The 17,657-nt window shown below is 40.1% G+C and overlaps 1 protein-coding gene across 2 annotated transcripts in view; it reads right to left on the bottom strand.

The window, feature by feature from the left end:
- Positions 1 to 17,657, bottom strand: part of AMN1 (antagonist of mitotic exit network 1 homolog) — a 69,876-nt gene that overhangs the window by 16,171 nt on the left and 36,048 nt on the right. For both annotated transcript variants that reach the window (XM_006271179.4, XM_019489366.2), the window contains 3 exons: positions 15,396 to 15,613; positions 10,422 to 10,478; positions 2,550 to 2,661 (listed from right to left, as the gene is read on the bottom strand). In XM_006271179.4, coding sequence (XP_006271241.1) covers positions 2,550 to 2,661; positions 10,422 to 10,478; positions 15,396 to 15,613 — 387 coding nt within the window. The remainder of the gene's footprint in view (positions 1 to 2,549; positions 2,662 to 10,421; positions 10,479 to 15,395; positions 15,614 to 17,657) is intronic.

Genomic DNA, 17,657 nt, shown 5'->3' with positions numbered 1-17,657 from the left:
GCAGTGACTTGGACGAGGGGGTGAAAAGCACCTTGTTCAAATTTGCAGATGATACTAAGATGTGGGGAGAAGTGGGCATGCTGGAAGAGAGGAACAGGCTACAACTAGATCTGGGAAGGTTACAGAGGTGGGCGGATGAGAATAGGATGGGTTTCAATACTGACAAGTGCAACGTACTGCACCTGGGGAGGAAAACCAGCAGTATACCTACAGGCTGGGGAATTCCCTTCTTGTCAGCACAGAGGCAGAAAAGCATCTTGGAGTCATTATTCATTCCAAGATGAACATGGGTCGCCAATGTGGGGACGCGGTCAGGAAGCCTAATTGCACCACAGATGCAACAAGAGCAGGTCCAAGGAGGTGATCCTCCCCCTCTATGAGACACTGGTCAGGCCGCAATTGTAGTACTGTGTCCAATTCTGGGTGCTGCACTTCAGGAGGGATAAGGACAGCATCGAGAGGGTCCAGAGGAGGGCCACTCACATGATCAGGGGGCAGCAGGGCAGACCCTATGAAGGGAGGCTATGGGAACTGAACCTGTTCAGCCTTCACAAGAGAATGCTGAGAGGGGATCTGGTGGCTGTCTATAAACTTGCCAAGGGGGACCAGCAGGCAATGGGAGAGTCCCTGTTCCCCCGAGCACTACTGGGAGTAACAAGGAATAATGGCCATAAGTTGACAGAGAGTAGATTCAGGCTAGACATCAGGAGGCGCTACTTCACTGTCAGGGCGGCTAGGAGCTGGAACCAACTTCCAAGGGAAATGGTACTTGCCCCTACCCTAGGGATCTTCAAAAGGAGTCTAGACAATTACCTAGCCAGGGTCATTTGACCCCAGCATTCTTTCCTGCCCGTGGCAGGCGGTTGCACTTGATGATCTGATTAGGTCCCTTCTGACCCTACCAACTATGAAACTATGTAATTTGTTTTGATCACTTCATAAAGAGAGCATTCAAAATTATGGGAACTTTGTATTGGTTTAGGAGAGTTTACGTGGTGTTATGCCAATACCTTAACATGGGCACACATGCATTATCACCTTGCCTGTCAGATCATGCGTGTGTTAGCGGTGTGCCTTGTGGACAATGAATCTGGCTGAATGTTTGCCACAAAACTGAGCCTGTGCTTGTTCTTTGAAATAAGACTAATGTTGAGATCTTCTGGCTGCATCTTTTTGCTGGCACTATAGTCCCTGAGACTTCAATACTGACAGCACATCAGTAACATCTGATGAAGTCAGCAACAATAACAATTTGGATGAAATTCCATCTCCAACAAAACCAGAAATGTTGAGGGCTTTGAATATAATTTGGTATTTATCATAGCTAAATGGGCTCAGTGACAGTTTTTAGGTCTTCTTGGGACACTGAGTCACGTGTCCAAAATAAAACTGTGACTGGAAAACAGAGCAAACTAACCAGTTGTTTCAACTGAAATGTGTGAGTGTATCCTTTTATAATTAATATACAAGTTGATACTCACTGTAGAGTGCACTTTTTAATGAAAACTCAGTATGTGCTGCTCCTTTGGTAATGTATGTGTAAAATGCCACTCTAGAACTGCTTTTAAACTCAGAAAACTTTGTAAAAAATACACCAGAGTGCATACTTAAAACGCAGCAATAATGCCACAACAGCAGATAGTGCAATAAAAATACTGTAATGATAAGCATACACTGTATTATTACAAGTACAAATTGTCTTACTCAGAATGTGGCTAATACAGAAGACAAACTTAAAAAGATTACTGTAACACATACCATAGCTGCACAGGTATTAGAAAAAAAAACAGGCTTCTGCTAGTAAGATGATACTCCCTAAAACAGCAATAGCCATTTTGGAGCAACATAGTACTAAGGCACAGATGCATTGTTACTGAAGAGCAATCACCTGTAATATGAGAGTCTGGTTCTTCTCTCACATTAGCCTGAGAGAAGAACCAGTCTGTGAACTCCATTCAAGCGTGAAAATCTGAATGTGGCTGCAGCCAGTGTAGTTGTTACCAATATCTATTGAGCTGATTGTTGAGACGCAGACACAGGTAAAAAGGACAGGCTGTTCACAAGAGCTAACAACAAAAGGGAGCTGGTAGGATCAGGGGTACAGTATCCAGGGCTGGGGTTGAGGAAAATCTCTATTGATAACAATATCATTTGGTTCTATAAAGAAAATCTGAAACCAGACTAAGAGGAAAATGTTAAACCATAAAGTCTTCTAAATAAAGTATCAATTGATGTAGTACGTTTTCAGAGTTGAGTTGCATTTTACAACTTACTTATGCAACTGCTAGAAGAATGCTGTGTCTAAACCTGTGTGTGCCTGAACTATTGTGTTTCCTTCCCCTGTTAAGTCTATCAAGTCTTTGAAGCAAGAACCCCGTCTTGTTTTGGAAAACCCCAAGAATACTACTATTAATATAAAAAATAGTACCTCGTTGCTCATTCTGGGAACATTTGCACGGTGGTCTTTGCTTTCTAGGCAGACAGATGACATGCTGCTTACCTTAGAGTCAACTTAAAATATGGAATATTACCTGTGTGCTTTGACTAACCTGTCATCAGTGGGCATCCATGGAACAACAGAATGTATATCTTTGGACAACAGGTAAGAACAGCTTCCACAGCTATATCTGTCAAATTTACACAGCGTTCCATGTGGATCTCCTATTATAAGAAAAAAACAACCTGTAATAACACCTGTACCTTGAGGCATGCAGCACTGTGATGATGCTTGGTAATGTACAACAGCAAAGAAAACCCTTAAGGAGAATACAAGCTATGATTTTTACATTGGTGCTTAACTGAAATAGGACAACATTTAAAAGATAAGGAGTCCCTTGAATAAAAATTACTTTTTTTTGCCAAGTTCACTTTCTCTGACATGAAGTCAGTTTGAAATGCATTTGCCCAGCTATCTGCTGTCAGCACAGGGCTCCTGAGGCACAGCATCCAGCTGAAGTCTGGCCAGATCAGAAATAGCTGGAAGGCAGGATGGGCAGTCTCTGTAGAAAGAAATACTTGATATAAAATCCTAAGAAATCATAAACAGTGATCAAGGGTTAGCCAGCATGCTCCTTACAGGTTCTTCTGAGAGTGACAGTGAAGCGGAGGAAGAAAAATGAAAATTAAAAGCTACTACTAGCATGAACCTGCTTCTCCTGCCACTAAAGTTAATTTTAAGACTCCTAATGGAAAAAGAAGAGTTAGACCAGTGCCAAACACTTTTGGAAATGCCACTCAGCAATTCTAAAAGAACTGTCATCATTCCATACCTGATATATAGATTGTATAACCTGTCCTAGTTGTTTCTTTAATAGATAAAACATTTCTTAGAACTGCATCTGTTGAGGATACTACCTCTTTTTTTGTGGCTGATTCCTACAGAAAGGAGAAAAAGCATCCTTGCTCTAGATTCCTAGAGAAAGCATCATTGCTCTACATTTTTTGAGCAAGTGCAACAGCTCATCATTTTTTTCTGCAGTGATTACCACAAGAGTCACATGGTGCTACCATAAGCCCAATGTTTCTACTATGATAATATCACAAGTACTCATATCTGAGCAGGATAATATAAAATCAAACATTGTATAGGGTCTGATCCACCACCTACTGAATATCATGTAAAGATTCTGTTGGATTTCAGTATGCACTGACCAGACCCATTATATGTTTACACTGGAAACCTACCCAGGATTTTTTTTATAATGGGTATAAAAGTCATTCTCCACAGTATATGAATATTTGCATGTATTCTTTGGCCTCATATCTCATACATGCACAAAACGTAGGTATTCTATGTAACTTCAACTTGTAATATATTGATTACAGTTAAATACAGAGGCTATGGACTGCTTAACTTGCCCCTACTTTTAATGCATTAAAAGTCTACATAAAAATCAGAACAAGGCAAGTGTATAAGTGAGTTGTAAAGGATGATGTTTGATTAATAAAAATAAGAAACCCACCAAAACACTCACTCTCTCAGTTCTAGACTAGCTTCTGCTTCCTGTCCTTTGTTTTTTTTATTTTTAAACCGTAACATCTATAATGCCAGCTATGTGCAGTGGGTAAATGGGTAAAATCAGCATTTCTCTAACCACAACAAAACTTTCATTAAAAAAATGCTTTGCTATTTGAGTTATAGGCAGACCTTGGAGAAATATTACAATTTATTTACCTTTTATATGTTCCAAATATGTATACTTTGATAAGATTTCTGCTCATGGCAAGTTCTGAGTTGGAAAGTTAAATTTGGGATATGGCAGTCCAGATATAAACTCCAATACCTTCATCATTTAGTTTTAAATTTGTGTGCCCTGATCCTGTAACATTTTTTATGCCTAGCAATCTTGATGAACCCCATGTAAGATCAGTCATATAAGCAAGGGCATGACGATTTAGTCTCCAGGTAAGAAGATACAATTCCTTGAACTCCTAGTTTACATCAAGGAGTTGAAACACTCTTAGTTTCTTTGTAATATTTAGAAAAGAAAAATTAAACTTGTGACTCTTCTCAAATAGAACGTTAGGTTATCCACAGCCCATTCTAAACAGTAAGTATACAAACAAACTTTTTATGTTTAAAGATAAGGATATCATAACACCAGATTCTGATCTGTAATATGTGGGGCTAATTAGAGAGACTAAGGGAGGCACAGAATGCTGAGCTTCAACTCACATAGTGGAGTGCCAATTACAGGACTTATAACTCATCATATATTACCATGATGGAGAGCTACTTGGAGTTGGTATTCCCCATAGGAAAGCTGAAGGATTGTGCTATGTAAGCAGAGAACCGGCATTAGTCATTACATGTAATAAGACCTCTAACTAATGCTGGAGTTACACAACAGACCTGAGCAGGGGAGGGTCACCAGCCTGCTTGCTTAAACAGGAAAACAGAAAGCTGTATTTACATTTCAAAGTAAAACCTGTAAGGAGTGAGAGACTGATACCTGAGAAGAGACCACTGTAAATAAGGCTGCCATAATCAACAACCTGTTCATATGAAAAACAGGAAACACATTTACATTAAAACAATAGCCTGTGGAAAACAGGGGACCACCTAACCTTACTTATCTATTAACTCTATTAACATTAAAAAGGACCAAATGCATTGAATGTTATCATCTTGTTAATAGTAGATGCTTAGATATATAAAACAAAGCAAATCATGCCAAATCATAAACTAAAGTGAAGAAGTAACAGACCGGTGTAAATAAGGAAGGGAAGGAGATAAGAAACGTCTCTCTTCACCCTTTTTGCATTTGTGGGATATAAATCCCAATTAAGTAATACCTTTCAGGTTTGCAAAAAAACTAGTTTCATCCAGTTCTGAAAATTCTAGTCAAACGAATAACTTTAAATAAAGCCAATCAGAGATCATTCCTTAGAACAGTAAGACTATGATTACCAGCCATTTGTAAATCGGGACACAGGGGGGCAACTACACGAGATGCTTTACTCTCAATTGAAGCTAATTACTATGCAGTAAGCATTCCCATCTACACATGCAGACGCTTACTGTACAGTAATTTGCTCTAATTGAGAGTAAATTTGCTACCTGTAAATATAAGTAGCAATTTTACTCTTGTTTACTGTACAGTAGCACACGTGTTGACAGCTGACTGGGAGCATACGTGTTCCCTCTAGTCAGCTGGACAGTAGCTCTGTTTTTGAAAACAGGCAGGTTCTGCTGTTTATCTCCCAGGTACAAATAAAATGTTGCAGCACATGGTTATCTTGAGAGTTGGTGGCTTCATCAGCCACAATGGAGAAGGACTCTGCCATCAGAGACTTTGTGGACTGTATATGTGAATCAGTCACTGTAGGGAGATAGACAGTCTTGGCGAAGCCTGTTCACACACAGAAAACTACCAGCATTTGGCATATTTTGGTTCAGTTAGTCCTTTAAGTTAGGGTGATCAAGTTTCTCAAATGGGATGTTTGCCACTGCAAAAGCCTCCACAAGGAAAAATGCCATTGACTTCCTCTGCAAGCAGCTTTTCATGGTCCTTTAAAAGAGTGAGGACATGATCGCTTGTTTCTTGCTCTGACCTTCAGCCTCTGCAGCAGCCTTTGGCTTCATGTGCGCTTCAGACTCTAAGTGTCAATCTATACTGGTTTTCCTTGACACATCCAGAATCATGCTGCAGGAGATACAAAACAGTCTGCCTCCATCTGCATGCAAGCCTTACACCATCCAGAACTGAAATGTATCGGGCCCTCTTGGAGGATTTCTTCTCACTGTTCATCCCTGCTCAGTCCTACTTAGGCTGCAGCACACTACACCAGCATGCCTCTGGCTGCTTAAAAGATGGAACCAAAACTCTTGCACTTAGATGGAGGTAGACTGGAACCAGGCTGGCACCTGTACCAAGGCTACATCAGGCTCAGCTTCTCATTTGCTTTCTCTTCCACCTTCCTCCCCCCATGCTTCAAGACTGCTTTCTGCTCTTTTCTCTGTTCACCAATAATTAATTTTTTTCTACAGTGAGCCTGTCAAAATCACAGAGTCTGCCATTTTTTGCGGAAAATGGCTGATGTCACTTTTTCTGTGAAAAACGCAAAATCATGATTTCAGTACACCCTTACAAATTGGTAGTTCATAGTCATCTTGTGACAGACATAACCTCAAGCATTTCTCTTCCTTTGCTTCCCACTGGACATGTCTACATGTGCACTTATGTTGGCTTAAATGTACTGTGCAGTAAGCAGGAACAGGTCAGCATCTATACATGCAGGCATTAAAGCGCATGTATAGATGTGCTAAAGTTAAAGTCAGTCCGCGCACACAGTGTTACTGTGCAGTAAGGCATCTACACGTGTGTAACTGCGCAGTAACTAATCGGGCATAAACTTGATACTTGCATGATGCATCATGCAGGTATCAAATTTATGCCCAAGTCAGTGTAAGTCCCCATATTTACTGCACAGTATGGGCATGTGCATGTAAATGCCCACCCGTACTGCTCAATAATTTTGGTTACTGCACAGTAAATGTGCACATGTAGACAAGTCCACTGACGAGCTCCCAAATTACAGGACAAATTCTTGTTATTAGTACCTAAGTGCATGACCTTGTACTTTGTACTACTAAATTTTGTTCCATTTTTATTACTCCAGTGCTCTCTAAGAAAGCAGGTAATTTTTTTTAATGGAGCCTGGTAAATTATTAGTAGGATTATATGATGTGGCTGGCTGCAATAGTAAAGACTGAGACTCATTGCTCCAAGAAGCCCCCTCCAATTTTATAACTTACATTAGTTAAAGTAGAGACTTCAGAAGAACGAGACTGAGGATAAAACAGAACAAGAATGAAACAGTCTTTAGTAATTCGACAGCATCTTAACATTTGTGGGTAGATGTTTTCTATTGTTATGCAGTTCAAAGAAAGAATTCCTATGAGGTAAGGACAGCACTAAGGGCAATGAGTCTTCCTGTATACTGTGGTGAGTGGGGGGGGTTATAAAAATCCCTAGAGAGTTTAGATAACATACACACAGGGAAAATGGTGATTAAATTATATAAAAATCTATAATTAAAACAGAAATCATCTTCAGATTATCTCTAAACTGGAGGTCAGGTCACTGTAACTACATTAACTCTTGATAGATATTACCAGAATTTAATTTTGTTTTTATGTTAGATGTGCACAATTTATCAGAAGACTTTGGTAGGGTGGAAAACCAAGAATTAAAAGGGCAGGCTATTTAGTATACCTGAAACATACAGGATATCACAGCATCTTGAATCTCATGTGTGTAAGTTCAAAACATTTTCAGGATGCTAATAAATACAGTATCTACAGGGAATAATAAACCTAAGAGACAGTATAACATAAAAACAGGAATAACACTGCAATGATTCAGAGGTATGTTAATTAGAGCGCTATCATGCTTTTGACCTAAGAGAAAATTAAAACATTGATTTTTCCTCTTAAGGCACCACATCTGTACTGTAAACAAGAAACATGAAAATTGATCTATAAAAGTTTCCAGTTTGCCATAGTTGTATGTATACATGACATGAAATAAGTGAAGTATAATATATGTAAACCCTGATAGAAATAGAAAAAAATTGGTATCAACTAGAGCAGTGGTCCTCCAGCCTTTTTAAGCAGACCTCCTTTGGCATTTAAAAGCAACCCAAGATCTACTGTGCACCACCACCACCTGCCACCCCTCCCCCCCAAGCAGGTAAGTCTGTGGGGAGGAAAGGTGAGGGCAGATCGAGGCAGAGGGAGAAAAAATTATTTGGGAGTGCGCCTCCTGGCAGGTAAGTCTTGTCTGGCCGGGGCCCCACTCAACTTACCCCTGCTCCTGCCTCTGCGGCACTGTCCCTCACCGCCAGGGCCTTGATCTAGCCCCCGCCCCTTCCCTCTCCCTCAGACTGACCTGCTGGGCTGGGGCATGCACATGCATGCATGTGGGCACTCAGCCCCCCTCCCCAGCCTCAGACTGACTCCAAGAGGCTCTGAGATCTACCACAAGGGGCTCCGAGATCTACCGGTGGGTCGAGATCCACTGGTTAGTGACCACTGAACTAAAGGAATATGTATAACTGGGCATCTCTACACGTCACTGTACACCACTGTTGTTACTACGCTGTCATTTAGGACTTCCTTTTGGAAGTCCGAAATGACGGTGCAATAACAGCCCATACTGTGCTATGCCAACCATGCACGGTTATTTTTAGCTGCTATGTTGCTGTTGCAGCATTCTATGAGGAAGGAGCATGTTGCTATGGTGACATAGCATCACATGTAGACATGCCCACTGTCTAGGACACAGTTTATGCCTAAGAATTGCAAAATTCAGTGTGAGGGGCAAGAATTCTTATGGGTGATATCTTTTATTGGACCAACTGCATGGCTGGGATAAACAAAGACTAGCTTTTGGATATCACAGTACCCTTCTTCAGGTCTCTTTCTCAGAAGAGATTGGAGGAAAGGGTACTGTGATACCTAAAAGCTCATCTATTTCTATCCCAAACCATCCAGTTGGTCCAATAAAAGATATCACCATGGGCAGATCTAGAATTTTGAAGAGGGGGGTGCAGATGGTGTAGTGCATCAACACAACATATTTTTCTGCAATTAAAGAGAAACCAGATGATTTACTAATATGCTAGGGGCTCAGTGCTGTATTATTCAGTTTAACATCAAAGCAAAACTGAGTACAATTTAGTTGGAATGTGCACTAATTTGCTAGATTAAATATTAAGTTTAAAAAGCCACAATGAACTAGGAAAAAATATTCAAAGATACTGTTGTATTAGTTCTGTAGTCATTATTATTAAATGTACATCACTTATTCAGATTCATAATACAAAATCTAGCCTTCTTGAACTTCTCGACAGTGCATTCAACACTTAACTGTTACTCAGTTCCACACACGAGTTAATGTACATCTGAGATCAGATTACCACACCTGAGTTAGGCTTTTAGTAAAAAATAAACAGTCAGCAGGACTGTGAAATAGAAGAGAAATATTACCAGGAATGGTTAACAGACAGCAAAATTGCAGAGGAAAGGATAGCTTACTTAAAGGAACATCAAGACCATTTAAAAGGAAAGAGGTACATTAACATCTGCAAAGAGAATTTACCAGGAATCGGGTAGATCATGAGCCACAAATTCAATTAATCCCCTCAGTACTTCCTGCATAGAAATGCTGCTGCCACTCCCAGCCAGTTGGTTTTAAAATTTGGGTGGAGCAGGAATCAAAGGTGGTGGTGGTGGGGGGGGGGGTAGGTAGAACTGCACCACTGCACCCCACCCCAGATCCATCCCTGGATATCACCCACAAGAATTCTTGCCCCTCATATATTTCCTGAACCATCACACCAATGTCACTCCAACACTACCAAACCTAATACTTCCTTTTTCCATGCTTCTGACACTAGAGGTCAGTGTGTGTATCTGTATTCTATTCTGTAGCAAGTATCTACGTAAGGGTTCTGCGTTTAGGTTCACTTCCCCTTTGCCTGCAAACCACAGACAAACATTCATTATGTTTTGGTGAATTATGAAGATAAAATGCTTCAGGGATATATTTGGTAGCTGTGTTGGTCTGAGACAAAAAGAAATGCAAAAAGTCTAGAACTCTTGACAGCATCTTTTATGAGACCAACTAAGAAATCGCAAAAAGATATATATTTTTCTGCAAGCTTTCGGGCTCACATGCCCTTTATCAGGCTCAGGGAAAATTAAAGATGGTAAAAAGTTCCCACAGGTAGGAAATAAATTTAATTAGATAAAATGCAGCTTTTCTTTACATGCCATATAAATAATTGTTAAGGAATTTGTGTTTGTAGAGCTTCCCTCCTCCTCTCCCCTCCAGTGCAAATGCATAAAATATATAGATAAGACACATGTTTGCTTTTTAACATTTCTTTGTATTAGAACAGGTAAGATGAGTTACCTTTAAATTTTCTGAACACACTCCACTAACGAGTGCTATAACACCATCATCTGTTACCTAGAAGGGAAACAAAACCCCTCTTATTAGTGTACTAGAATAAATCAAAACACAACAGATCTATACTTCAAAAAGACATCTATTAATCTTAAAATATTTTTTATAGCGGTCTATCTCCACAGTCATTATACTGACTGACACACACTTTACATGCCCTATGCTGGAGACTACCTGGAAGCTACTGGGTCTTTTTCTCCACTCCAAACAGATAGGGAAGACTTTTGTAACTACATATTTTTCCTCACATAGTAAGTTTGTTTACTACTTTTTGCTCTCCTACAAATGTCACCATTTTTTTCCATTAAAATAGTAACTCTCTAAATTTAGGAGGAAGAAGTTCTGCCTAAATAAAGATGTAGCAAAGGGTGCAGACAGGTATAATGAATGAAGCATTCCCAAATGAAACACACTTAGAAATGCTTCATGGAGGAAGTGTTTCAGGCCATGTGCACATATACAACCTTTTGCAATTCCTGGCAGGAACATTTCAAAATGCTGCGGCCTTCTTTAGCAACAGCCAGGGGGGTAAGCCCAGCCCCAGTCCCAGCCCCAACCCAGCTCCCACGTGCTGTCCTTGTGCATACATAGCCAGAAGTGAAACGCTCCATCATAGTACTTCTTTTAAAGAGGAACTATTTTGGAATGTTTCAGCTACTTTGGGAACATTTCAAAGGGCATACATGTCTGTGTAGCTGGGCCTTTGAAATGTTTTAATTATTATATCTATCCACACCCATGGACTGCAGAATTTGGCCTTTTCATGCCCATGTCTACGTCTTTAAAACATTTATGTATTCAAAACATAGATCAAAACAGGCCTAGAAATGAAACACAATAAAAAAATATTAAAGACAAAATGAATACTCACTAGAAGAAATAGAAAGCTAAGGGAAGCCAAATAATTTGCATGAGGGCTAACGAGGTAGTTCTCAGATGAACCACCTCACCAGGCAAAGAATACATTCTCAAAACTATAAGGCATTTAGTCACTGGTCCTACCCCATGCAGAGTTTAAAATGGGATGGCATCTCCCTGAGGATATGGCAAATAACTTTACACCTCAGGATAAGTAGGGGCAGTGCTTTACTACATATTGTATTTTCTCACATATGTCCCCCACCCTCCACCCCGGTAAAGCATGTGCCTTGCTCTTCAGAAGGCAGCGTCAAGAAAAAGAAGTTTTCTTCAGAGCATCACAGAGCAGAGCTAGAGCTTAATCTTTAGCTTCCTCTCCCTCTCTTTCCTGCTCAGGCAAAAGCTACAGTTTTATTCCTTTCACAACTGAAATGTTACCAGCTCTGGGGCTGCTCAGCCAAAACCTGACACTGTAGCTTCTGCTGAAGACTGGCTTCATGGGTGGATCTAGGACTTGGGTGACTGGTGCCACCTGAGTTGGTGGGGCACATGCTGCTCAGTGGCCAGTTAGCAACTGGTGGGGGGGGAGTCTCCCTGCAGCCAATCTCACCAACCGGGGGTGGGGCGGGGAGGCTCCCTGCATCCAATCGTGCTGACCGGGAAGTGGCCACAGCACTCCTGGAAGTGTCAGCAGTGCTTCACCTGGCACACTACTCCCCAGCCAGCGCTCACAGAGGGGGCACCAGAGCTTCCACCTGTCCCCCCCCGCTTGTCACATAAGCAGGGAACGCTGTCTGTCAGGGGGTGCACCAGCACTGTCAGGGACTGCACGTGCACCCCCATGTACTCCCTATGCATTGCCACTGATCTAGGATTTTGAAAAGAGCTCAAACAAGTCAGAAGGACTGCAAAATAGGAGAACAGGCTAGGAGCAGCTAGTAGACAGTAATTTGTTGAAAAAAAGGATAGTTTGATTAATATAACATCAAGGGCATTACAAAGGAAGGAAGACTACTAATATCTGTTATGATCAATCAGCGGGAATCAGGTACATTATAATAAGTCATGGAGTCAATTGGCTCTCTCAGTACTGCCTGAATAGAAATGTCACTGCTGCTGCCAGACACTTGGTTTTAAACTTGGGTGGAGCAGGAATCAAAGGGGAGGGTCACCACACTACTGCATTTTCCCCAAGATGTGCCCTTGCTTAACACCACCCCTCTCTTGATGCAGCTGCAGAAGGAAGAGAAGGAAAAGAAGCAATAGCCATCTTACAGCAAATCCATGTTTCCATTCTGGACAGAAAATCAGCTTTTCTGCTTAAGATACGCACTCCAATTTTGGGAGGCTAACTTTCTGGGAAAATACGCACGTTGTATGCAAGTAAATACACGTATAAGCTGTTCTGTAGTAACTGCCTATGTGCGCTCCTCTTACTTGACAGAAAACCAGGGTACTAAGTACTCAGCAAAAGGACTGCATTACTGCAGTGTATGAGTGTGCATGTGGACAACTATTGTGGAGCACCTGACATTACTTTTTGCCATATGGTAAATAGGGCTGTATGAAATTTCACCAGGTGTTTCGTTTTGAAGCTGCTTCAATATGTTTTGAGCTCGAAACAGCAAAATTGAAATGAAATAAAAGGCTTCGAAACAGCTTTGAAACGAAATGAGGGCTGTGCCAGACTCCTCCTGGGGGTGCAAGTCCCTGGATCTGCACGCCAGATGAAAGAAGGCTGCCTCTGCTGCCTGGGACAGGTGGCAGCAGCAATCTTCTCCAGTACTGGGCACAGCCCATGCCCAGTGCTGGTCCCAGGTGGCAGAGGCAGCCTCCTCTCATCCGAGGCGCAGATCCGGGGATGCGAGCCGGAGGGCTGCCGGGCTGTGCCGGACGCCTCCCGGGGGTGCGAGCCCCCAGATCTGTGTGCCGGATGAGAGGAGCAGCAATGTTCTCTGGTGCTTGGTGTGCCCAGTGCTAGTCCCAGGTGGCAGCAGCAGCCTCTTTTCACCCGGTGTGCAGATCTGGGGGCCCGCACCATCGGGAGAATTCCAGCGCAGCTCCACAGCCCTCTCAGGGGTGTGGGCCTTCAGATCTGCACGCTGGATGAGAGGAGGCTGCTGCTGATAGCAAGTGTCAGGAGTTATGCTTTGAACAGTTTGAAGTGCAGTTTCCACAAAACCTCTGCACCTATCTCCTTGAAACCTGGCAGGCTTCATGCCCTCAGAAGAGGCTACCATCCCTGCAATTGTCAACCAAATCAGGCAAGAAATGACAAAGTTTTAAGCATTTTCACGATTCCCCATTATAGCCTATGGGTGAAATGTTGAAACGCATCAAAATAGCGAAACAGTTTCAATGAACTGAAACGGAACAGTGCTTCAAAACGAAACGAAACGACAAAACGAAACGAAACACTGTCCCTTCAAAATGGCAAAACGGACGTTGAAATGAAATGATGGTGTTTCACACAGCCCTATTTGTTAAAGTGTCTTTAAGTGGCCTGTCATGCAGACAAACCCTATCTTCTACACTGGCAAATCATATGGTTTGCTGTTGAAGCTGTGGTAATAGAAAGAGGAAAGACTGTTCTCCCCTAATCCACCTGCATCCACATAAAGACTTGGCAATTTGTACCAAAATTAATAAGGATGAAAATGTGGTAGGAAGCAAATACAAAAGAGAGAAGTTAATATTCTAGTACTTTGTGGATAGAGGCAAGGGAATACATGCAGCTTACAAAGCCTGATAATATTCTGTGCCTTAATCTGCAAAGAATTTCTTTTAAAATTGCATTTGTACCTTTTCCTTCCTCTTGCTGATCTTTAAAAAGGACATGAAAGAACATTTCAGTTTTAGAAAATTGGGGTTTTTCCTTTTTTTCCCCTTAGAAATATCATGAATGTTTACTTTCATCTTCCATGGTTTTGATAGAGGAAACACATTTTCTGCTGTGTTAATTTAGTACAGATGACTCTTGGTAGGAGAAGTGTATGTTTTGGCACATATGAAACTGAAATTTTAGCAAAAGGACACCAAGGTGGTAGCCTGTGCAGATTTTCTGCCATGTGCCCTTCCCATATGTTAGGTCATTGATAATACCCAACATTTCCTGTCCATTCCTTCTACTCAATCTCTGTTAAAGCCTTGGTCATCTTTTACATCTCCTACTCTGGTTTCACATGTTTTTCAAAATGCTCCCTCATACTGGAATAGTTACCCTGTTGTGCACCAAACAACTATCTTCTTTTCATTCTAATTTTGCCTATAACATACACTTCTTTCACAAGCCGTTGAATAAAAAATATATATCAAAGGACTTAAAGCATTAAGACTGTCAAATCAGTGTAAAATCTGGGTCTGAGATGGTGCCACCTTCTACATTCCGAAAGACATGGAGCACACTGCTGACATTAAATTAATACATTTAACTTTAAGGAGCTTCTACAAAGACACACCAGCAGAAAGCAAAAGAAAAATTACTTATATCAAACATTAGGATATTTCATTTATTACTGGGCAGAGAGCATCATGTAACATATATCTGGCAAACAACTCCAGACGTACAAGGTCATGCATGTTTTGTTCTGCATACTTTGCTTTTTTTGCTTCTCAAGGTTCAGTTACTCAGTTCGGTGGGTTCTTCTCAGGCAAAATAAGATTTCTCCTAGTCACACGTATGTATTTAATTAATTGGTGTATGATTATAGTTCTACACCTTCTTTTCCTCCATATAAAATAATTAATACCTTTTCTATAACTTAAACACAATTATGACATTGAATATCATGAACAGTATAAAGAACCCTCTAATAACAGATGGGCTCAAGAGCTATTTGTCCTCCAGAGTTGATGTCCTAACTTGTGACTCTTATTTAGAAAGAGTCTAAATACCTTCTGCTACTAACAAGAGACGTAATGTATTGGGAAAGTAGCTGGAAATTAATGTGATTTTGGGTTTTGAATCTTAAAAAGTGCAGGGAAAACACAGTTAAATAAAAACAGAGACCATAAAGCTACCCCATTAAATTTATATCATTTTTTTTTTTGCATTTTGGTTACCTGAGTAGATGAAAAGTCCACACTATGTAGAAATTTGCAGTTCTGTCCTAGCGCATGCAAGGATGCATCTGTGATGCCTGAGCAGCTGCCTAAGTTAACTATCTGTAAATGTTGGCAATTGAGTGCAAGTGCAAGTACTCCACTGTTTGACAGATTGCAGCATCTTTTAAAAGAAGCTTCACGTAAATAAGGACAGGACCAGGCCAGAGCTGCAACTCCTATTGAAGAAATAAAGCAAGAAATTCTGAGGCCAGTAAACTACTATCTCCAAAAATATCTTGTTGTATACCACATATTAAAGTACATAAAAACTTCCCTGACATTAAAAAAAGCTCTTGCAGTGTCATTACTTACTGTTTTTAAGAGAAACACCTAAGGTTAACATTATACAGAGTAATGAAGGAAGTCTTTTTCTGAACAGTTCCAATTAATTTACTTTCCATACAGTTGGTTTATCTATTTCTACCATTTGTGTGGGATTTTGGCTTGGTCTAGGTTATATAAATGACATTGATTTATTTATTTTTTTTAATCTATTTAACTCTTCTTTAAATCAACTTAGCTAAGGGATTGTTCAAATATAAAGTTGCACTGATTTAACATATATCAGCTTAACTAAATTGATTAATTGATATATTTAGATAGTTTTTCACTGGTTTATGATGGGTTTACCTTTATTGGTTTAGCTTGTCTCTTGTATCACTCTTCGGCTGTTAGTATAAACCAATTGTTATTTGTATATTGACTGGCAGGTATGTCCTGGGATGTAGCTGAAATATATATTTTGCTAGTAATGCAATTTTTCCTAAAATGCCTAAGTTTGGTGGTTTTATTTTGTGTTATTTTCTTTAAGAATTTATTAACAGAATTGCATGTCTGGGCTTTCAGGGTTAGGGGTTTAGGGTGAGAAATCTTTCTATGGTTTTAAAGAAAAATGGAAATTGGCAAATGGGATTACAACCTCCTTTAAAGAAGTGAAATCTAGCTACATATTCTTTTCCACAGTGCACAGTTTCTTTCAAATGGTTAAAGTTGTACTGATTTTTCCGATTATTAGATGAACCAGTAAACCTAGCTAATTATGTGAACTGTAAGCTACCTGGAAAGCAGACTTTAATCTGCTTCAGAGGCAAGCAATCCTTTATAATGAGAGCACTATAATCTAAAGGTTATTTACCATCATATGAAAAGGAGATATAAGTGTGATATAAGGAGGCCATCCTGACAATACATTAAAAACCCCAGTTTAAACTGTTGTACAAACCACAAACCCAGAAGCCAGTTTTATAAGTAAGATGATACCCGCAAAAGTTCATCACTGCTGGTGACTGTGAAACTCAAGTTGAGCTGGGCCTACTCATAAAAATTAAACTACAAAAAATTAACGACAAATGCAAATTGTAAGGGGAAGTAATTCTGCAGCTGGGATATTCTGAAAAGAAAAAATGAGGTGTCACTTTCAGCTTATTTTATTATACCTATGCTGATATTAAGCAGGCTCCTATGTGCCTGGTATTTGCTGTGTTAAATATATATACTTGATTAATTACTATGGTAAATATTTCTTTATAATTAACTTATGTTTATGTACAGGAAGAGACATTTTCCACATGGGGCTTGATAGTTATATCCTCCTGATTAACCTTTGTTTTGTTTCAGTGGTTCCCTTCATCTTCCAAGGACAACTCTTCAAGAATGCTCTTGAGTTTCTTCTGGTTGTTAATCAACTTCCTGGTATGTTCCAACTCAGTAGAGATTTATAACCTCCTAATACTGAGTAAGGTAATTCAATCAAAATTGGGACTACCCAAAAACAAATAGTGAACAGTTAGTTGAAAATGGGTCTTCCTATTTGTTATTGCTTAGGGTTTTTTTTCTTACTCAGTTACAAAAATGATTTCAAAACACTTGAGATAAGGGTATAAAAAGGAATGAAGCAGCTAACAGGGTACACTTCAAGAGTGAGAAATCATTCAAGACAAGAACTGCTACTGTGTCTAGCTGATCTTCCAGTGACAGATAAATGCCTTGAGAAGCTGAAAAGACTGAGATTGCCTCTTTGCCTGTATTGGTGAGATACTAATGCTTTTCCAGCTAAATATACTGGACTTTGCTTTAGGCTTATTTAATAGCAAATATTGTAGTAAATAAAGCCATTGTCATTGTCATTTATTGAACAAATTGTCATGTCAATCCTTTAATACACTAGTCCCAAGCCCCACTTATATCTTTAACAATTGCTAATATACACAGTAAACAATT

This window comes from Alligator mississippiensis, chromosome 4 (genome assembly GCF_030867095.1).
Source record: "Alligator mississippiensis isolate rAllMis1 chromosome 4, rAllMis1, whole genome shotgun sequence".
Classification (NCBI taxonomy): Eukaryota; Metazoa; Chordata; order Crocodylia; family Alligatoridae; genus Alligator; species Alligator mississippiensis.
The sequence above is the reverse complement of the archived record's forward strand: the minus strand, read 5'-3'. Positions and strand labels throughout refer to the sequence as shown.